At 35.9% G+C, this 16,817-nt stretch overlaps 1 protein-coding gene across 3 annotated transcripts; it reads left to right on the top strand.

Annotated features, from left to right (window-relative positions):
* The first annotated feature begins 472 nt into the window (after positions 1-472).
* Positions 473-13,976, top strand: pter (phosphotriesterase related). Of its 3 annotated transcripts, none has more exons than XM_015354533.2 (6): positions 504-581; positions 2,879-2,986; positions 5,202-5,655; positions 7,035-7,300; positions 7,789-7,929; positions 11,943-13,976. In XM_015354533.2, coding segments are annotated over exons 2-6 (1,074 nt in total). In that variant the 5' UTR covers positions 504-581; positions 2,879-2,984; the 3' UTR covers positions 12,154-13,976. The 3 variants fall into 3 exon arrangements, with proteins under 3 accessions (XP_006634353.2, XP_015210019.2, XP_069047206.1); XM_069191105.1 differs by lacking the exon at positions 11,943-13,976 and adding an exon at positions 8,476-10,250; XM_006634290.3 differs by lacking the exon at positions 2,879-2,986 and having other exon boundaries at positions 473-581.
* Positions 13,977-16,817: the final 2,841 nt, after the last annotated feature.

Raw genomic sequence — 16,817 nt, 5'->3', positions numbered from 1 at the left:
GACAGGGTCTTTAGAACCCGATTTAAATACAGATTTTAATTTTATATGATAATATAGTAAGGGTAAAAGGTAGTTTTTACACTTACTATGTAGTTTTACCCTTACTACTGTACAATATGTCGAGTTGCTGTTTATGTCCCACAACTGTGCCAGGAAGAGCTGCATAACTCGGTAACATCAGCCACTTTTCTCCCATTGTTGTGTTTCGAAATCTGTTTTAGTGTTGAGTTAGGTTGTTTTTTATAGAGAGTGATGATCTTCTTCTTGTAAGAGAGCTTTCATACAGAGTGTTGGACTAAAAAGGGATATTGCAAAGTATCGGTACTCCCCGAACCGTCACGCAAGCAATAATGTTATCCATTTACCCGTGAACAGAGTTATCTATTTATTACGCTAACATGACAGCCACCGCTCAGTGGGCAATGCAAAGTTTTGTAGAGCACTTTGACACCACTTCGCCAATGCCGACGGCAGTCTCGCGATACTCACTGTAAATTCTTGTTTTCCGGTCTCGACCTTTAGTCACTGTCTTGCAACAAGTTAGTCTGCTGAGGAGTGAAGAAAGGAGCGAAACTTTTCAGGTCACAAAGCTCTTTTATTTTTTCATGCAGATAATAATGGCATATAATAGAACATTTTATTATAAAGCTCTTAATTTCAATATAGCGTTCTTTAAAATGCTGCTAGAGGGTTGCTTTAAAATGCACATTATATTTTTAGCTAAATTAATTGATCAAGTGTAAAACGTAAAGACCATTAAGGCAGCCAGGATGATATGAGAAATAAATTACTGTGATCGTTTACGTGTTTCCAGATTTATAAAGAAACTCCAGACTGTCCAAACTTCACGTTCTCCCGCCATGTTGTGAGCCCTCTGACTGCAGCATTGTAGGTTGATTAAGGGTACTGTATTTGATCAGCGTTTAATTCTAATCTGCGGAATTTTCTGAAGACAACTCTTAACTGTTTCTTTCATCTGGTAAAAAGTACAATACATTATTATTGCCGTGTTTTCGTTAAATCACGAATGAGGTTTTTCAGCCCAAAAAGAATATACAGTACTAGTATCGGTATATATTGTAAAGTACGCTTTCTCGAGTGTTACTGTGGATTTTTATAATAAATATGCAAGTTCTTTGTTTCATATATAGTCGTAAACAAACTGTTTAAAATCCGCTAAAACATTAGAAACAGAAGCAATACCCAGCATAAGCAATTGACTTGTCCCTGTAGAGCACAAGTGATATTCCTGAATTTAAACATACGTTCTATTTAATTTTACCTTGCTTTATAATTTGTGCGTTTTTCCGTATTGGCAACCCTTGGAGAGTACAGTTGATTTTGCTAGTTAAAAATCAGTTCAGTCCTTGTTAAAAAAAAACAGCCCATAGTTCATTGCAAACTGGAGAGAAAGTAAACACGCTCGCCGTCGGTTGCTAAAAATATAAAGAGAAAAAAACAACCCCATAGTATCATTTTGAAAAAATTATGGAAAGCCACAAAAACATACAAGTAACATTTCTGCGCGATTTAGAGTTTATTTGCTATTTAATGACCATTTAAAGCAATGTGTTTACATTACTTGTGTTGAGGAGTGTTAATCCAGCTTTAGCATTTATAGCACTTCCTATTACTGCTAATCCAATTCGGAGAAATGGTAGCCCAGAACCTATCTGATGAAGCATTGGCTGCAAGGTGCACAAATATGCATACACTCACACCAGGGCCGATTAACAGAAGCCAGTTAATAACTAAATCACATTTAAAGCATAAGCATGGTATATACTATATTTACATACAAATACTATGTAAGCATTAGTTTATTTTTGTAAAAATAAGCAGATAAAACAGGACTTAACAAATTTGACTCAGACTTTAAACCAGATACATTAAATTACATTTTTAAGTTATGGGCAAGCTGCATGACTGATTAGGAATCATCACCTAATCAGAGATCACAGAAAAAGGGGTAGACTGATATAAGAATATATCTAAAATATTAATAACCTCCCAAATTCTTTTTTTAAACTATTTACAAATTAGAAGTTAGATTACAAAGATTCCAGGAATCGAGAAAATATTAGATTAAATTCATCCTTTGATTCAGTTTATAGCAAAAACGTATCATAAATTAAACATTAAGAATGTGTTGGGTCAATGAACTCATTTGATGGGAGATGGATTAAAAGTAGGAGAAATTAAAGTTCTAAATGGGAAAATAAGCTACAAGCAGAATCACTTTCTAATGCTTGGAATAATATTTTTAGGAATACCTTTGAAACAAAAGTGATTTGTTTGGAGGGAATATGCAAATTCAGATAATATATTTTTTTTAAATACCCATAATACAAACTACATATACTGTAATAGAACAAACAAAATGCTTGCTGGAAGAATTGTGGTGAGACTAAAGCTTATTACATACATATTTTATATATGTACTATTTTGAAAGCATTCTGGGATGTATTAAACTCATGGAATTTATTTATGTTAACTCTATTTATGTCCAAAGAACTTTCTTCTCAGTGCTCCAAGGGTGTTGTTTTCTGAAATAGACAAGTACCTCTTTAGAATATTTAGGATAACTGATTTAAAGCAGATAAGATTATGGCTTAAACCAGAAGCATCTCAAATCAGTAAATGGACTGAAACAATTAGTGAAGTGGGATGGATAACTCATAGAATAAAGATTCAGAATAAGCTTTTTGACAATTGATGGGAGAAAATAAGAAGGATTAATATTATGGGAAGTGATATTACAGATCCTGCCATTCAGAATGCATGCCAGATAATGTAGCAATTTGCAGCATGCCCTGGCGTAATGTGACATTTTTTTAAAATCTGTTTTTGGACTGCACTGTTTTGTACAACCGTCAGGTGGCGCAGTGAATGATTAACATGGTATATGGAAATATTCATGCTGTCACCAAAATGCCTGGTTTCGTATCCCAGTCGATGTTGAGCCTCTTGAGACAATTATAGAATGTAAGTTCTATACTGTTTAGACTATTAATTTCAAATTGTTTACTATAGTGTGTTTAATATTACATTAATTAAAAAGTAGGTCTATTTTATAAAAACAAAAATACTCATTTGGATATATAAAAGCACCGTATAAAAGTATAATAGTTTATTATTATACTTTAGCTTGTTGTGAACAAGATTGAGGAAATCTGCATTTAGTCTTAATGCAAATTCCAGCAATGAGTAATCAGGAAACAATTTAACTTAACAACTAAAGGTAAATTTTGGTAGCAGAAAATAAAAACAGAAGTATTATATATACCAAATGTACACACAGTAGATGGCAGTGGTAGCTAAATATAAGTTAACAACAGTATCCCACTTTCTTCATAAATATTGTATGCATCAAAGTCTTTAACTTGGTAACTTTTGGAAAAGTTTTAACATGCTTGTTCTTACATTATAAAGTTTATATACTGTACTTCATAAACAGCTATAATGTTTTATCATTTTCTAAGAATGTGTAGTAAGTACACTATACTTGTTGTTATTGTATTATACTGATTTAATAACATTTTATAGGGAATATTAATGTGGAATCATATAACTAAGAAGCTAAAAATATCACTTATGGATATTCTGAAAACATTTTTACATGTTCGGTCAAATCCAGGAGAGACCATCCCTTTGGTTCTTTTACATAGCCAGATATATAACAAATAGTTTATTATTATAGCTTGTGGTGAATACGATGTGCCTCTTTCAGGTTTATGTCTGGATTGTGAAAATCTATATTTTGTCTTAATGCAAATTTCAGGAATGAGTAATCATGAAGCAATGTAACTTTAAATTTTAATTATAAAAATATATTTCACACATATTGTACTATAGTAGCTTTAAAACCATACAGTACCATACTGTATTTACTGTGTATAATTGGTACATTTTATACATTGACAGTATTCACGTTTGTTAACTCATTAATGTTTTTAATCTATTAATATTTCATCATTTAATATGTTGTGATATAAAAATAATAAAAAATATAAATGAAGCGTACGTGTAATATACAGTTTTATTTTTAGAGTAGGAGTCTTGTTAAAAATAAAACTTGTACCCTGAGTTAGAACTGAAAATGGGCCTTCTGGGTAAAAGGGAAGGACAGCTTGGTAAAGGGACATGTCAAAATTTTTCCAAAATAATCACAAATGAATGAGTCAAAGAAATTGTTGCAGAGATGCAGCTGTTTACAAAGAAAGCGGAATAGGTACTACTACCAGTTATGTCAATATGATATTTAGATCCATAAATTTATATAGTGATTATTTTTTTTAGTTGCGTGATTCCATATTAATATTCCCTGTTAAGCGGATTCTAAAAAGTACATGTTTTTTACCGCTATGTCAACAGGTTAAAACATTATAGCTTTCAATAAAGTATATAAACTTAATATAGTCAGAATGAGCATGTCAGAGCTTTTCCAAAAAACCACAGTAAGTGATCGAGTTAAAGACTTAGATGCATAAAATGTTTATGAAGATGGTGGAATACTTTTGTTGTTTTTTTTAGCTATCACTACATAAACAGTATGTATTTTTGTATTCCAGATTAATATAATTTTTGACATTCAGAGACATTATGCTCCTGCTATGTTTATGCTCAGCTACCAGAATTTCCATTTAGTTGTAAAATTCCATATTAATATTCCGTATAAAGCAGATTTAAACATTCACAGTAGAGAGATTAAATTAAGCAATCGTTTCACTATCATCTAACGCTTTACAAGTGCCACCTATCGATCATCTTTGCCCAGTGAATTACATAACGCGCCGCACCGCATGACTTTTACTGTATTTGGAAGAAATACTGCGTGTTCTGAGTGGCTGCATCTGTATGTGAAATAATGAAGGATAAAGGTAATAATTGTTAAATTACGTAATATATATTTAACTATTAAATTATAATGTATATTCTTATTCCAATAAATATGAAATTATATATTAATTTAATACTGTAATATTAATGAAATTACTTTATGTCTGTTTTTTCAGATATATTAATTACATATTTAAACTATTTATAAATCTTTATTGGCTTTATTATTATTTGATAATTGTGGCAAATTTTGGATGGCAATAAAAACAAATATAAAAAGCATGACAAAAAAATCTCTTCAGAGCTTGGGGGAACAGAAAAATATTCATATAAAATTAAAAAATCTGTTTGCCTTTACTAGGGCTCTGAAGACGCAGAGGGAGATGGCTGCACTCAGTGGTAAAGTCCAGACGGTGCTAGGCCTTGTTGAGCCCACCGAACTGGGCCTCACCTTGACTCACGAGCATCTAACCATGACCTTTGAGTGCTGCTTCAGCCCTCCCCCGCCTGGGCAGGAACACCTTGTGGAAGCGCCCATTGAGATGAAGAACCTCTTCTGGCTAAATCAGAATGCCTACAGCAACAAAGAGAACCTGCTGCTCAACCAGGAGAGTGAAGCTGTGAAGGAGGAGCTCCTGCTGTTCAAGAGAGCTGGTGGTGGTACCATAGTAGAAAACACTACCACTGGGATCAGCCGGGACTTGAAGACACTGAAGAGGCTCTCACAAGAGACTGGTGTGCACGTGGTGGCCGGAGCTGGCTTCTATGTGGGTGACACCCACTCCATTGAGACTCAGAAAATGTCTGTGGAGCAGGTACAGTGAGTAAATCGATTCTCATTGCAAGCTGTGAGCTTCGTGAAGTTGCCCCCCCAACAAACTACACGAATGATGAAACCTACCGCATTCATTAGTGCGGCGTTTGTGCCAGTTCGTGCCATTGAAAATAAGATTTGTTCTGCTTCTATGGCAACTTTGACCTCCAGTAACCCCATCTGTTAAGTTCAAACATTCTATTACTGGTGCGAGATTAACAATGTCTGCAATTTTGTTTCTCTGTTTTGCCGGTGGGGGAGGGCGGTGGTTGATTTTGCATTTAATAACAGTATCTTCTGTATTTGTGTGGAAACAATCAAATTAAATGTCTCCAATATCACACCCTAATCAGAAAATTTGTGTTAGCCTTATAAGGTGAACATTAGCAAACAATTGCATGTTCTTAAAAAAGGCTTTAACTAGACTTGAACTGTCTTAGTACTTCACACCTGTGTTCTTTTTTAAACCTGAAGACATGATCACTTTCTCATTGTGTCCTTCTTAAATAAATCAAGGTACATTTAAAGATTCAACCTTTCATGCCAGGATTTCTTTTTAAAGGCTACTTAGTAGTTGACCCAGGTAGTTCATAACACAGCTGCAAAAGAACATTGGAAACTAACATCTCAGACATGCAGATAATACTTTTTTAAGATAATGTTTATTTTCAGAGAATATTTTCAGATAAAATAACTGAACATATACTGTATCTAAGGTCTTAAAAATCAGTAATATCCATGTCTTTCTGTTTACAGTGTTCTTGCATGCAAACATAGGTTGCAGTCTTTTTGTGTACTCCTGATCAATCCTTGGTGTAGAATACAGCGTGAGGACGCACCTTGAAGTCGGAAGACACAAATATGACTGCCTTTGTTAAGTTGTCATATATCTCCCAGCTGAAATCGTGTCTTTTGCAGTATGCAATGTAATGACCCAGGGCTAGTTTGCTTGTCCAGCTCAGTGAAGTGACCGCCCCCCCCCCACAACAAACGGCACAATCACTGAAAACCCATCGCATTCATAAGTGCACCATTAGTGCTGGTTTGTGCCATTGAAAGTAGTGTTTGTGCTGCTTTCGTTACCGAGAAAAAGTAGCTTGTGTTTTTTGGATAATCACATGACTGTCTACAAGGAAGTTTACAGGCAGCAACACACTCGAATGCGGTACAGCGAGAACATGGAACACAAATAGTGCCGAAGGTCAGGAATGAATCCAGGCCCCAGCACTGTGAGGCAGCAGTGCTAACCAGTGTAGTGCTGTGTATTGGAATACCAAAGTAGTGTGATAATGGAAAGCTTGCTGCCAGTTCTATTTTGTTATTGCCATACATCATTGGTAATGAAGAAACCATCATGTTTTTTTTATTTTGTTTCCCAAGCTCACAGATATTATTGTAAGTGAAGTACTCCATGGAGCAGATGGCACAGATGTCAGGTGTGGGGTGATAGGAGAGATTGGCGTCTCCTGGCCCATCATGGAGAGCGAGAAGAAGGTCCTTCAGGCCACTGCCCATGCTCAGGCCCAGTTGGGCTGCCCTGTGATCATTCATCCAGGCCGAAACCCCACTGCTCCAGCCCAGATTGTGCGCATTCTTCAGGAGGCAGGGGGAGACATCCCCAAGACAGTTATGTCCCATCTTGATAGGTATGTGTCACATGTTTTTAATTAGAATTGTTTGTCTCATTTTATATTTATCTCCCTTCCATCCATCACTTCTAGAGACCTGTGCCATTTTAAGCCAACTCTGTTAATTATGTACTCTGCAGAATATAATTAGTATGTATCACAGCAATGTCTTTAAACCCTGCTTTTATTTAAAAGCATTGCACTTTTCCCGTTTTTATGACCTTTCATGATTAAAGAATGGGTGACGGATGGGGATGATTTTCATAAGTTTAATGTCAGTTCTCCTTCCCTTTCTGAATGATTTTGTTGCCTTTGATTAACTATTTGTGGATGTTTCATCTTCACAAATGCAACAAAGTCATGGATTTTAAATGATTTGATTGTTCAGCTGTGTCCATATTTAACCTGACGTGGGTACAAGCAGAGATCATAGTCCTTCATAAGTTATTTTTAAGTAAGTTATTTATAAGTATTTGCATATTTTTCTTACTTTTTTTTATAATTAGGACAATATTTGACAAGGGTGATCTGCTGGAGTTTGCCAGTCTTGGGAGTTACTTGGAGTATGACCTTTTCGGTACTGAAATGCTGAATTATCCATTTAATCCTGATGTGGATATGCCAAGTGACAGTGACAGAATCAAGAGGTGAGTAATTCCTGTGCCCAGCCATATCTCAGATGAATGATTTCAATTTATTTTATTTTTTTTGCGTTATGCGACTCTGTTAACAGCCAGAGCTTGTAGTAGGGTTTTTGTCATTAATGTTATTTTTTACGGGTCTTGCTGTATGAAATATACACCTACAGAAAACCATCATTACTTTGGCCACTTTTAACATGTCAGAATAAATTAAAGCTACTGTACCTCCAGAGTAGTTATACTCAGCACAGCCTTTCTGTTGTTCTGTCTGAAAACAGTTTACTAACATTTTAGATGTATACATTTAAGCTGTAATTGTTTATCATAATAATTATAATTGTTTACACTTATATAGCGCTTTTCTGGACACCCCACTCAAAGCACTTTACAGGTAAATGGTGACTCCCCTCCACCACCAATGTGCAGCATCCACCTGGATGATGCGATTGCAGCCATAGTGCGCCAGTGCACTCACCGCACATCAGCTATCAGTGGGGAGGAGATTGCTCTTCCCTTCTGTGATATCAACCTGACATTTCATTTCATTTTCAGTAGGTGGGAGTTCTGAATCCTACCAAGAGGGGTGCATTTGCAGGTATAATGACAATCAAGAGCATCAAAATCCCTATTTCAGAATTTTAAGTCCTGGATGCTTTGGACATGTAAACTAGCAAAGACCTAAAGACCTGTACATTAGAAGAATAACACAGGATGTAAAAAACAGGTTTTCGGCAACCTTACAGGAGTAATTGAGAGAAATTATTGCACAAAAGGTTTTTAAATAACAAAAATGTTTTTCATCCTCAGATTTTTACCTTTGAACTTGTAAAACTACTTTCACACCATCGTAAGCAAATCCTTGCCATCTGTATTTTATTTAGAAGAACAGAAATAAAATAGAGTTTAAAGCAAAGAAACCAAAACATAGCCTTGCAGAATTTTGAAAGACATGAAATTTCTTCTTATATGCTGGTGTATATACTGTATGGTGTGTATACTGATGTAATAATATGCCTGTGTTATATAACATTCCAATATAAAAAGGAAATGAGAATTACCACTAAAATGTTTATTATTATAAACATTAGGAGACTTTCTTTGTGTGAATGTCAAGTTACGGGATTGTCAGTACAATGCACACAGAACAAAGTCATAGACTTAAAATTGAAGATTGGCAAACCCTGCCCTCCTGCAGACTCTGCATGCTGTGAGTGGAGATTTTAATATGTGGTTGCTTCCCTTTCCATATGAATTTTGAAATTCTAGAACAGTCTTTCCCAAAAGCCTAGAAATGTTCTTCATGTTAGCATCTATCTGTTTAAAACTGTTAATAAAACCTGTGATGGAATGTAAAGAAGAGTAAGGCTGACCACACAGTCAAAGGTTAGCCAGCCATCTCCACTTCAAAATGTAATGGTAGTAATGTAAAATTAGACACAATGTCAAAATCATAGCAAACAGTAAACGAGAGTGGGATTGAAAGGTTGTCTCAGAACCAATATATCATCTGCATAGAATGTGGAGCATTATTAACAGTAACAGGTGTAGACGTAGTAGAGGAAACCTGAACCTAATCTCACTGCAATAGCAGCTGTTCCTCAGCATTATTTATATATTGGTCTGAGCTGTCTGAGATTGGAGACAATCTTGCAGAGAAACTGTAGGCATTCACAACACCTTGACAAATTGAAATCTGCTGCAGCTGATTTTATTTCCACTTCTCTTTAAATAACTAAAGACCTCAAGATCATCCATATGTATAGTATCATTTCAAGCTGAAGAAGGACCTAACAGTGGCCAGAGAATAAGTACAATTCAGGAGGTTTTTTTCAATGCCTCCTTTAGGTCAGACATGAATATAGGAGTTTCCAACAACAGTAGGAACCTGAAGTTAAAACAGTGTTGCTGCAACAAAACATTTCCCTAGTAAATACTTCACATATGTGACATGATCAGCATTCATCAGAGACATACAAAAAACATTCACATTCAAAATTGCATTCAGAAAAAAAATGAAATATAATTTGAATGAATTCCACAGGGCTTTAAAATAACATCTATCTATCATTTTACCTTCTTGCTAAGAAACTGTTACAAAGTATTTTTCCTTTCATTCTTTTAACTGTTTAAATAAGCTGTAGCTTCAGGGCCTTCCTTTTTAAACATATCCCATTGGTTAGTAGGTTTCATGGTATCAAATGTGGTACTGTTTGGTTTGGAAATAGCACTTATCTGGGACACTTTGATATGTAGTTCTTGTATGTTGCAAGCATTATATGGGAATGGATATGCTGTAAATATAAGTGAAATAAACCTTTTGATTTGAATCTTGAATCTAAATGTTTTCTCAGACAGGGATTATTAAACATACAAGCACAGACAACATGAGCACAGGCCAGTTTTTTTGACTGTGTGGATTAATAATATTATTTGCTCTGAATTAATGGAATACAGAATAAATAAGATCTTAAATACACTTTCATTTTAACAACAATGGCAATTCCTAAATAGGTCAAATTACAATGAAGAGTGTTACTCAGTGGTGAATATAATATTGAATATTAAAGGACTGAAAATTAAAAATGTGTTTTTCTAAATTGTTTCAAAAATTAGTAAATTAACAATTACTTTAGAAATACAGTATAATTTTCTAAAGTAATAAACTATTTTCTTTTTTTTTTCATTTTCATTTTTAGATGACTAATAAACTATTAGAGGAGTAATAAACTATTTTAATTTTTAAAACACTTAATAGTTCTGCCCCAGAGAATAGGGTGCCCTGCAGTTTTTTTTCCGGCATAACAGGTCCAATGACGATGCCATTTCCCCAGCTCTTCACACTGCCCTGGCCCACAGCTCTGTATTTAACACTATAGTTCCATCCAGATTAGTCAGGAAGCTTAATGACCTGGGGATCAGCACCTCTCTATGCAGTTGGATTATGGATTTCCAGACTGGCAGACCACAGACTGTGAGGGTTAATGGAAAGCTTTCTGCCATGCTGACCGTCAGTATACAGTTGGTGCCCCTCAGGGCTGTGTGCTTAGCCTCCTGCTGTTTTCCTTGATTGTGTGGCCAGACACAGCTCTAACTCCATCTACAAATATGCTGATAACACTACCATTATTGGCCAAATCACCAGAAATGATGAGACAGCCTACAGGAATGGTGCCTCAACAATAATCTCTTCCTCAACGTCAGCAAAACCAAAGAACTGGTCATTGATTTTAGAAAGGAGGGTGGGGATCACACCCCGATTCACTTCAATGGGGTGGCTATAGAGCAGCTTCAAGTTCCTGAGTGCCTTCCTTCCTAATGATTTAACGTGGTCCCAGCTAGTTACTGAAGCTACAAAGAAGGCACAACAGTGCCTTTGCTTCCTCAGACAGTTGAAAACATTTGGTGTCTATTTTCAACTGTCCTTACCACATTTTACAGGACACTGTTAGGATTGTGCTCACATGTGGTATTACAGTGTGGTTGTAGGAGCATAAAGGCACGAACGTCCAGATTCAGAGACAGCTTCCTCCCACAAGCTGTCCGATTACTGAACTCTACACCTACCACTGGCTTTACACTGATGTTTTTTTTTCTCATACTGCTTGTGTGACTTTTTTTTAAGTCGTATGTTATTTAACTTGTTGTTGTTGCTGCTGCTATTCTGTTTGTTTTTGGTGATTCCTTTTATGTCTTTGTATTGGAGCACACATGCAAATAAGCATTTCATTGCACTTGTGCATATGACAAACTGAACTGAAGGATTATGCTAAAAGTTGAAATTTTTGTGATCAACATTTTATTATTTTAATAATGGACAAAAGTACTTTCCAGTCTCAAAAACCCAGTCTATAAATACTGAATTTCTTTATGCATGCTCTCTCCTTGCTGACTGAGCTCCAGATCGCAAGAAAAAGAGTTTATTTTTAATGTAAGAAATTACGTTTAGCAATGTTTTAATTGATAAATTGATTAATTCCTTGTTTTTTATGCTTGTTTTATTTATGTATTTACTTTTTCAGTATCAGACTACTGGTGGAGGAAGGTTTTGAAGACAGAGTTCTTGTTGCCCATGACATCCACACCAAAAACAGGCTGACAAAGTTTGGTGGGCATGGATACTCTCACATCCTTACCAACATTGTGCCAAAAATGCTCTCAAGGGGCATCAAGCAAAGCGTTGTGGATAAAATTTTAATTGAAAATCCAAAACACTGGCTCACTTTTAAGTAAGCACAAATAATTGTTTATTTGGGGAACAGATTATCTGTCCATTTCAAATAACAAAATGTATGTAATTATATTTTTCAGATTAAGGTGCTTCTTAAAATAATTTTCAATAATGAAGTTTTGTAACTGAATTTTAATGTGGCTATAAAGAAATTTAAGATTTTTTTCTTGAGGGATTTTGTAATGTTTTGCTAATCTTTCCATTGGTTACAATTCCTCATCACAGCACAAACAAAAAAAATGATCACTGTGAGTTCATATGTCTTCACAAGAGCAAAAGAAAATTGAACAAGGAATTTGCAAATAATCTTACCTTGAACTTTCACTACCACAGCACTGTTTTAAATTCATTCACAGTTTAAAATGCAAAACTTACATTCACATTAATTGAATCTTCCATTATCTCAACTGCATAATTCAATTACACGCATACCCCAGTATCCAAACCTAATTAGTTTCTGAAAATTTGTTTGGAAGGCGGGAGATCATAAATCGAAAATAAAACTTCCATTATTTCTTATGGGGAACATTCCACCCTGTTCCAAACCAAAGACAAGTTCACTCAGAAACCACCCTAAACACAGACCATTATAGAAATCTTAGTGAACAACGCACTCAAATAAGTCAACTATACCTGTAAAATAATTAATTGGATCATATTTACATTTTTCATTCTTTAGCAATAGATCCCTATCCAAGCGATCGGGTAGAACAATGTGCATTCTGTTGTCGAATATTATGCTAAAGAATCATTTTCTCTTCCTTAAGAATCCATAATGAACAGCAACTACAAAACAAACACAAAAAAACATTTTGAAAATGAGAGCACAAGCCAAATTAAAATGTTCTCGGCCAAAATCAGTCACTATCGAACTTCAGAGTTCAGATTAGCGATTCGACTCATTCTTATAACTAATTACAAGGTACAAATTTTTCGTGTTCAGATTTGTATCCTGAACATTCTTATACAGGGGTATGAGTGTATTGACACGCATACTGCCGACATGACAGGTTGTGCGAGCCAGGTTACTAGAGCGGTGAAGTTACCACCATCTTCTCTGTGAATAGCAGGGACCTCAGCCACCAGGCTGACGGGAGATTTCCCTTTAGCTCACCTGGCTGGGTCCCTGTTGAGTGACGCCAGAGGCCCGGGTTCGAGTCCCCAGCGTTGGGGGGCCGACCTTAGGCGGCAGCGGCGAGGGCGCATACCCATGTGATCCCAAGAGTGCTAAAGTATTATATTTGATTTATAATATATATATATAATGTATAATCATATTATTATTAGTAATATATTATTATTCTAAAAGACAGGGAATTATTAATAAGTATTATTATCACAGTGCCTTTGAAACGTATTCACCATTTCTCATTTTATTGAGTTAGAAATTATTTGTACACATTGTTTTAAGAAGAATGCTTCTAACCTGCAACATTCACATTGCATGTTTAATAAGGTGAATGCTATTACAAACCTGCAAAAAAATAATAAAAAAGCAATAAGATATTGCATACATATTCACCCCCTGAGTCAATACTTAGTGGTAGTAGCAGTTACAGCTGGGAGTAATTTGGGGGTATGTTACTGCTGGCTTTGTATACTGTGGTGGAGCAAATACATTCTTGTTTGCAATATAGAGAATAATTGTAAATATTAACTTTTGCAATGTCTGCACCATTTATAATTCAACAAATGGGACCAAAAGGGACAAATACATTTTCCAAAGCACTGTATTATAATATTACATTTTATGGATGTTTTTATTTCACAAATTGATTTTTCTGTAATAATATAAAAGTGTAAATTAAAGATTAATTTATCTTGACTGCATTTGACAAACAGGACATTTCTTTTTCATGTGTATGAATGTGCAGTTAATACAGGCTTACCATTAAGCTCATCTCTCTGTACTTTTTGTGTGAACCTTTAGTGAGATCAGCTTTAGTATTCAAATACAGAATTACTTTTTTAACAAAAATTCTGTTTACAGAAGACATGTTTAGAGAAAAAATGTGGTTTTCATTAGCCTGACTAAACTATCCCAATGCCAGTACATTCTACTGGTGTCAGACTTTTTGTTCTGTACATTGTCACATGTGAAAGTCTTATGACAAGAACAGGACATTTTTCTGCACATAAGGTGATTCTGTTGCAGTGTCAGACTTAATTAAACTGAATAGTTAAATTTCAATATGGTGCTTCTGCACTGCTAAAAGCAGAAGTGTGAATTTCCTTGTGAAACTTATTTGGTCTGTTTTTGTCAGTCATCTGCATTTGTGATATCAGTACTGTCAGCTTTTTATTTCAAAGAGTATGTGTCATACAAACCACTCATTACACAATACCAATATTGTCACCACAGTCTTAGTAATTGTAAGAAATGAGAATAGTGTATGCACCTCAGGATACACAACATGGCAGCAGTGTGGCAATTTGTTTCATCTCTTCCACTTATGAAAAATACAGTATCCCGAGGAGCAGTGTCTGGTAGCTTCACTGTTGCCACTTACCGATATGTACTGTATGTCCTTCTTAGTATTCTGTATCAATGGGATTAACTTTAGCTATACAGATTTTAAATAAACAAGTATAAATGTTTGACAGATTTTATTTAATAAGACTAGTGCTTTTCTTTTAAGGTAAACACATGGGCAGCACAGTGCTTTAATACTATTAAAAATGATCTTTCTTTGTTTCTTTTAATAGCTTCATAATTAGTTTAAAATGAGTGAAATTCAGTTTGGAAAGGTTTTCTTCTCTGGACTCTGTAAAGTTGCCCTCCCTACAAACAGCACAAACAATGAAACCCACCTCATTCATTTGTGTGATGCTTGTGCTGGTTTGTCTCGTTCCCGAGATATAACGTCTTCTTTTTCGGGGGGTGACCTTGCCCAGGCCTCTACAACATCGTAAGAGAACCAAACCAGTCTTCGTTAGTGCTGCGTTTGTGCTGGTTTGTGTGTTTTAGCTTCTTTCACTAACATTTAACCTAATCAGAAGAGTTGCTGGGTTGTTTTAAAAAGCGAACATTAGCTAGCAACTGCATGTTGTTACAAAGAGGCTTTAAGTAGCACTTCTTAATACTTTGTATGTGTGTCCTTTTTTAAAATCTGAAGAAGTAATATTTTTCTGTTTCCTTTTTAAATGTATATGCAAATCAAGGGCCATTTAAAGATTGACCTGTCTTTTGAGCCAGTAATTAAGAAGGTTAGGATTAGCACCTTCCTGTATCACAAAACCATTGTTTTTATCATTTATTTATGCAAAAAAAAATCAGGCATACCCTAATGTCTGAAGAGACAGATATGAGTGCCTTTGTTAAAGTCGTCATATTTTACCCAGCTTAAATCTTGTCTTTTGCAGTCTGCAACGTAATGACCCGGGACATGTTTGCTTGTCCAGCTGAGGTGGGTTTAATTGTTTCTGCTATTTGTAGGGAGGGCAGCTTCACAGAGTTGCTTCTCTGCCTTCTCATTTGCATTTTCTGCATGGAATGACAAAACAAACGCATCCGTTGAGTAAATATCTTTGGGGTATTTTCTGCTAAGAAGCAGCTTACAGAACCTGGGTCGGTACAGGAGGTGAACTAGAGGTAGGAGTAGAGACAGCACATGATTTAAGATCACATGATTGAGTCCTGGGTGGTACTCTTAGTAGTCAAGCAATCAATTTGTCTGCTTTATTTTGGGATAGAATTAATGAACCCCTCAGGAGACCATCCCGTTTATAAAAGCCAGGGTGTTCCCCAAAAATGTTCCAATTATTAATAAAGGATGCACACCGAGTCTCTAACTAGCGATTTAGTGAGTATAGCCTACTATTGGTACATCCCCTCTGTATAGGATTGGTAAGGGACCAGATACAATTAAATTCTGACATTTTCTTTGTGCTCTTTTGCACATAGAAATGAAATTGTTTTTTAACACCTCAGATTGTTGGTACTTCATATCACTAGTTCCAGAATAAACAACCAAGATATGGAGACTTTATTGCTGGAAAATGTCTAGTTTCGCCTCAATGTCAGAAACTCTGGCCCCAGGGAGGCATTACAGAGACCGCTGCTTTGTGATGGTTAGGAATTCTAACATTCCTGATTATCGAGTTGACAATTATGAGCACCTTATCCACATTGACAGACATGCTGCCGAAAGCAGAGAACCTCAAGCTGAGTCAGATTGGTGACTGTTGTGCAGGGGGTCTAGTATATGAGCTCTTAGACCCCCATCTGACCGTGACAGAACTCGCACATGGTTACTGCTGCTACCGGCGCAGAGCTGGAGACAACTGGGCTGGGAGGGACTACAGCCAGTTCTGAATTGGCTGAGTGCTCCGACTGAGCTGACTCTATCCATTCTTCAATCTGCTTAATATCTAATCATGTTTTAATGCATCCCTCCAAAATGTGAATTTTGTCCTCCAACCCTACAACTTAACATTTCTGGCATTAAAAATTATCTATATTGTTGGTGGAACAGTCTACGCTCTACATGCCGAAGAACTCACAAAACACAGGAGTGCTCCCGGTGGAAGACATAATCACGACTCACCCTTTGTAAGACACACTGTCAGAGATTGTCCTTATCCTGCCCAAGCCAGGTGGTTTGTCGTCTGGTTTTGCCGGAGTTTGTCTTGCGGGGAGACGCTGAATGCCTAAGCCGGATGCGGA

This window comes from Lepisosteus oculatus, chromosome 6 (assembly GCF_040954835.1).
Source record: "Lepisosteus oculatus isolate fLepOcu1 chromosome 6, fLepOcu1.hap2, whole genome shotgun sequence".
Classification (NCBI taxonomy): Eukaryota; Metazoa; Chordata; class Actinopteri; order Semionotiformes; family Lepisosteidae; genus Lepisosteus; species Lepisosteus oculatus.
The sequence above is the reverse complement of the archived record's forward strand: the minus strand, read 5'-3'. Positions and strand labels throughout refer to the sequence as shown.

Coding starts and splice junctions, on each gene's coding strand:
- pter (XM_015354533.2), top strand. Junction 5,656..7,034: donor AGAAAATGTCTGTGGAGCAG/GTACAGTGAGTA, acceptor TTGTTTCCCAAG/CTCACAGATATTATTGTAAG. Junction 7,301..7,788: donor GTTATGTCCCATCTTGATAG/GTATGTGTCACA, acceptor TTTTATAATTAG/GACAATATTTGACAAGGGTG.